The 5,157-nt window shown below is 42.0% G+C and overlaps 1 protein-coding gene across 1 annotated transcript; it reads left to right on the top strand.

Moving 5' to 3' along the window:
- Positions 1-2,155: 2,155 nt before the first annotated feature.
- nog2 (noggin 2) lies at positions 2,156-4,663 on the top strand. Its single transcript, XM_008314622.3, has one exon. It carries the CDS (start codon positions 3,327-3,329, stop codon positions 3,954-3,956), a length of 630 nt encoding a protein of 209 aa, XP_008312844.1. The 5' UTR covers positions 2,156-3,326; the 3' UTR covers positions 3,957-4,663.
- The last annotated feature ends 494 nt before the right edge of the window (positions 4,664-5,157 follow it).

Raw genomic sequence — 5,157 nt, 5'->3', positions numbered from 1 at the left:
AGGGAAGGCCAAGCACGAAAGTTTGGGGAGTTAAATTTTTCTATCTTGTTTTTTTCCGGGCTCCACACCTTTAAAATTGTCGCATTTGCTAAGAATGTTTGCAATTCTATGCAAACATTTAACATTTTCCTATAGATAGATAGACAGATAGATAGATAGATAGACAGACAGATGATAGATAGATAGATATATAGATAGATAGATAGATAGATAGATGGACGGACGGACGGACGGATGGACAGACAGACAGACAGACAGATGGATAGATAGATAGATAGATAGATGGACGGACGGACGGACGGATGGACAGACAGACAGATAGATAGATAGACAGACAGACAGACAGACAGATGGATAGATAGATAGATAGATAGAAAGATAGACGGACGGACGGACGGACGGATGGACAGACAGACAGATAGATAGATAGATAGACAGACAGATGATAGATAGATAGATATATAGATAGATAGATAGATAGATAGATGGACGGACGGACGGACGGATGGACAGACAGACAGATAGATAGACAGAGACAGATAGATAGATAGATAGATATATAGATAGATAGATAGATAGATGGACGGACGGACGGACGGATGGACAGACAGACAGACAGACAGACAGATGATAGATAGATAGATATATAGATAGATAGATAGATAGAAAGATAGACGGACGGACGGACGGACGGACGGACGGATGGACAGACAGACAGATAGATAGATAGATCGATGGATGGATGGATGGATCAATGAAGGCTATTTGGGGAAAATAGATGTATCACTTGAATGAATAAAGTTCTAGTTTTTGACTCCCACTGTGCAAGTGCACATTGTACATTTTCATGTGATGTTCACGGTTCCAACCACTTCCACAGCACACATGTGGAGAGGAGAGCATCTATAAATAAAACTTGAAACGTCCAAAATAAAAAAATAAAAAATTCGCTGCAGGTGATGTCTCATATGCTCCAGCTTTCAAAGGTCACACAATGCTGATCAAAGTGCAAATCTCACGGATTAATCGTGCAACCTTGAGTTTAAATATATTTGTTATGTACAGTCTACGGTTTTGAACCAGGGACTGGGGCTGACAAATCTATAAATACTGTTGGCAACTTTTGGCCAACGGTCTTTGCAAGTAGGACCGACTAGATTCTTGTAACACATGCTTTCCAACGCCGTGACAATTAAGACTAAAGTTGTCATTTATGTCTTGTGGGGTGTAAAATGTGTGTTAAACTGCTCTCACTTTTGGTAGCACACCGCATACGGTCGTGATAAGTTATGACTATGCATAATTTCCACATCTACTCGGCCCTGAGTGGTCACATCAGACTTGGCAGGCCCAGCAGCAGGGCCACACCGTGCTGGATCGACGCCCTCTAGCGACCATAATAATAAAAGACAACGCAGAATAAAGTAGCAAAAACGGTCTTTATAATAAAATAGAATATAAAATGTTGAACGCAGTAGGTAAAAACTTTTTCTCTTTTACATCTACCTTAAATTTACGTGTGGTGACCGGAAGTTTTTTTTCCAAATAAAATAGTATAATCACGAATTAGTAGTAGAAAAAAAACACCGGAAACACTGAGAGTTTAGATCTTAACTATCAGCAAATAATATAAATTTAAATCGTTTTTTTAAAAAAAAAAAAAATCGTTAAATTCATACATTTAGAAACCCATTTCAAGTGTGTACGTTTTTCTGACAATATATTTTTTTTAACATTTTTTTTACGAAAATGTTATTAGTTTGTCTGCAGTGGAACACTGTTTCCTGTTGATATATCTATAGCTATATCTACATTTGGCAATATACTTTTTTTGTAATATATTACATATATTATATTATATATGCGAGCTGCCTTAAGAGATGGTGATACAAGAACTCTAAGTTTTCTTTATTATTAAGCTATAACTTAGAGATATTCGATTTTGTGGGTAATTTTATTATTTGGCAAAATCGTAAAAAAAAAAAAAAAAAAAAAAAGAAGTTGTTGGGACACGGTGACTCCTGTCCCTGTTGCTGGTGTGGTTCGGGGTTAGTGCGCAGCAGAGAGGCCGGCCATAGTGAAAGTGAGCGGGTGGGCCGGCTCTCCTGACACTTTGAACGGTCTGAGGGGCTGGGTCGAATGGGGGGGGTGGTATTTAACTTGGGACAGAGCAGTCACTCGGCAGACACGCTCAGTCATGCACACACACACACACGAGCACACAGCAGTGTGTACAGAAGCGAACACGGGATTCCACAGCAGAGCGAGCTCCCACTCCAAACTCGGACGCTACGTTTGTTTTGCATTTTGTCAGCGCAAGAACTGACCACGGAACGAACATTTGAAGAAGAAGAAAAGAAAAAGAAAAAAAAAGAATAGTCTGCAGTGAGGGGCCTCTGGTGATGCCCCCCGTGACAGTCTGAGCTGCTCTGTTTGCTTCGTGCCTTGTTGGTAGATGCGCAGGGCAGAGTGTGGTGGGAGTATCGCGGCTACGTGTGATGACACCGCATCGCTGATTTTGGAACACCGTCTGGAATAACAGATCGGCGCTGGGATTGTTCGTAATCTGTGTTGGAGTACATACCTCCACGATCTGCGGAGTTTTTGAATCCTCTCCACGGCTGGAACGCACCGCAGAGAGCGAGAGTGGGAGAGAGAGAGAGGGAGAGAGGGAGAGGGAGAGAGGGAGAGAGAGAGAGGAGCTGGCTGGTATTTCCCCCACAGTGCGCACATTTTGTGAGACTTTTAACGAAGTTGTGAGCGCCAGGCGCCGTTCAGAGGAGAACCCGAGTTTAGAAAAGCCGTGCGTAAAAATAACATTGGCCGCAGCGGCTTTCTGTGCAGGGCTCATGACATTTAAAACGTGGTGAGATCCTTTCTTTTTTTTTTCTTTTCTTTTCTTTTCTTTTTTTTTTCTGGAGTGCACTTTCTGTTCTCCCTAGGAATCGCTGTCTTGCGCGCTGTCATATAACCTAAACGCTTGGTATCTCAGGGTAACCATGACAACCAAAGAAAACTGGCAATGCAGGCAAGGGTGCGAAGTGAGGCTGAAGAATGCGTGACCAGAGTTTTACTCCTTTTGAGGTTTTCAGAGTCTGCGCAGCTCGCGGAGAAGCAACGCTGAAAGGGGCTGCGGGAGCAGAGCGCAGCAGCGCCATGTCATTCAAACCCGAGGCGGTGGTCTATTAAAAGTATCGCCGCGCGTATGTGACTGAACTTTCACTATTTATGAAGTCTCGGACTCGTCGTTACAGCGACCACAGTGACCCGGAAAAGAACAGCAACGGGTTTTTTACGCGTGCGTAAAAGCAACAGGCAAAAAAAAAATGGGCCTGTCACAAAAGCTCCTCTTTTACGCGCTGTTCTGCGTCCACCTCGGAATCTGCCAGCATTTCGTCCTCCTCCGTCCATCTCCCAGTGACCACCTCCCCGTCCCCGGCCTGAAGGAAGACCCAGACCCGGAGTACGACCCGCGGGAGCAAGACTTGACCGAGAGGACTTTGAGGAAAAAACTCGGCAGCAACTTTGACCCCAACTTCATGTCCATAAGCTCGCCCACGCCGGCGAACGTCTCGGACGGCGTCGTGAAGGTGCCAGGGCTGATGCCCAATGACATTAAAAAGCTGGACCTCACAGAGACCCCGTATGGGAAGAGGGTCAAAATTGGCAAGAAAGCCCGCAGGAAATTCCTGCAGTGGCTGTGGACGTACACGCACTGCCCGGTGGTGTTCACCTGGAAGGATCTGGGCGTCAGGTTCTGGCCACGTTACATCAAGGAGGGGAACTGTTTCGCCGAGCGCTCGTGCTCCTTCCCCGAAGGCATGTCGTGCAAGCCCATCAAGTCCATCAACAAGATCTTCCTGCGCTGGTACTGCCAGGGCTTCCTAAAACAGAAGTACTGTACGTGGATACAGGTGCAATACCCGATAATCTCAGAGTGCAAGTGTTCGTGCTGAGTCTCTTAATAAGGAGGCATCAGCCGGAGGGAGCGGACTGGAAACTGTTTTCTATTGCACTGTTTAACTCTCTACAGAGATGGGCACCATAGCAAATCTATTTTTATATGTGTCGTGTAAGTGAAATCCATACATTGTATATATTTAAGACAAATGCAGCTATTTTTTCTAATTAAATCAGGACCATGTTTTATTCTCAGCCCTGAAAAGCTTTTTTTGATATTTTTATGAGACTTTTTTTTTTTTTTTTTTTTTTTTTGAAGATGGAATGCATATGCTACACTTCCACGATGGGTGAACTTTTCTCTGTCAAGTGAACATTGATGCTGACTGTTACTGCAATGCTGCTTGGATTTTTTTTTGTATTATATTGATATGAATAATAATAAATTATCAATAATAAATTGTAAACACGTGAGGTTAAACTATATCAAGGCATGAAGGATAAAGACATATGAAGGCATGAACTCAGCATTTTTTTTTTCAGAATACATAGTATTGTAGAAATTTTTTTTTTTTAATGTATGTTTTATTTATGATTTTAACGGTTGTATAGAGTATAGAGTATACAGAAAGATGATAGATTATACAAAAAAAAAATTATGGGAGATATATGTATACTTGAATATTTCTTAAAATCTAAGTAAAATATATAAGTGTTCATGTTATGGATACACATTTTAGCAATAAAGTCTATCTTTCTAGCATGTGCTACTCTGAATCCAAGTTGCTTACACAATACACACACACACACATATATACATATATGTATATGTACATATATATTTACATATATATTTACACTTACATACTGTGATGTGTGAGCGTTACGGTTCAAAATTGATTCTTTCATTTCAAAACAGTGTCAGATGTCTGGATAGTTTTTTGTTTTTTTTTTGGTTTTTTTTTTTTTTTTTTCCCCTCCTACTGATGAGTTTGTACAGTCTGAGGTGGACTGAAAATGGAGCAGCAGACCGGCGCCGATTCAAGTCTGACCGCCCTGTTTTTTCAGAGGGAGGGAGAGGGAGAGGGAGAGAGAGAGAGAGAGAGAGAGAGAAAGGGAGGGAGAGAGAGAGAGAGAGTTGTTTAAAGAGTGCGAGATTGTAAAAAAAAAAAAAAGTGGGGGGGAGAGAAAGCCATGAAAACAATAGTTGGCTTGTTTTTTGACGTCTGCAGACAATTAATAGAAGTACTGTCTGCA

Source organism: Cynoglossus semilaevis, chromosome 8, assembly GCF_000523025.1.
Source record: "Cynoglossus semilaevis isolate Cse_v1.0 chromosome 8, Cse_v1.0, whole genome shotgun sequence".
Classification (NCBI taxonomy): Eukaryota; Metazoa; Chordata; class Actinopteri; order Pleuronectiformes; family Cynoglossidae; genus Cynoglossus; species Cynoglossus semilaevis.
This window is presented reverse-complemented; position numbering and strand designations above follow the sequence as displayed.

What these genes read in the sequence shown, in the direction of transcription:
- nog2 (XM_008314622.3), top strand. Translation starts at nt 3,327, where the DNA reads ATGGGCCTGTCACAAAAGCTCCTCTTTTACGCGCTGTTCTGCGTCCAC.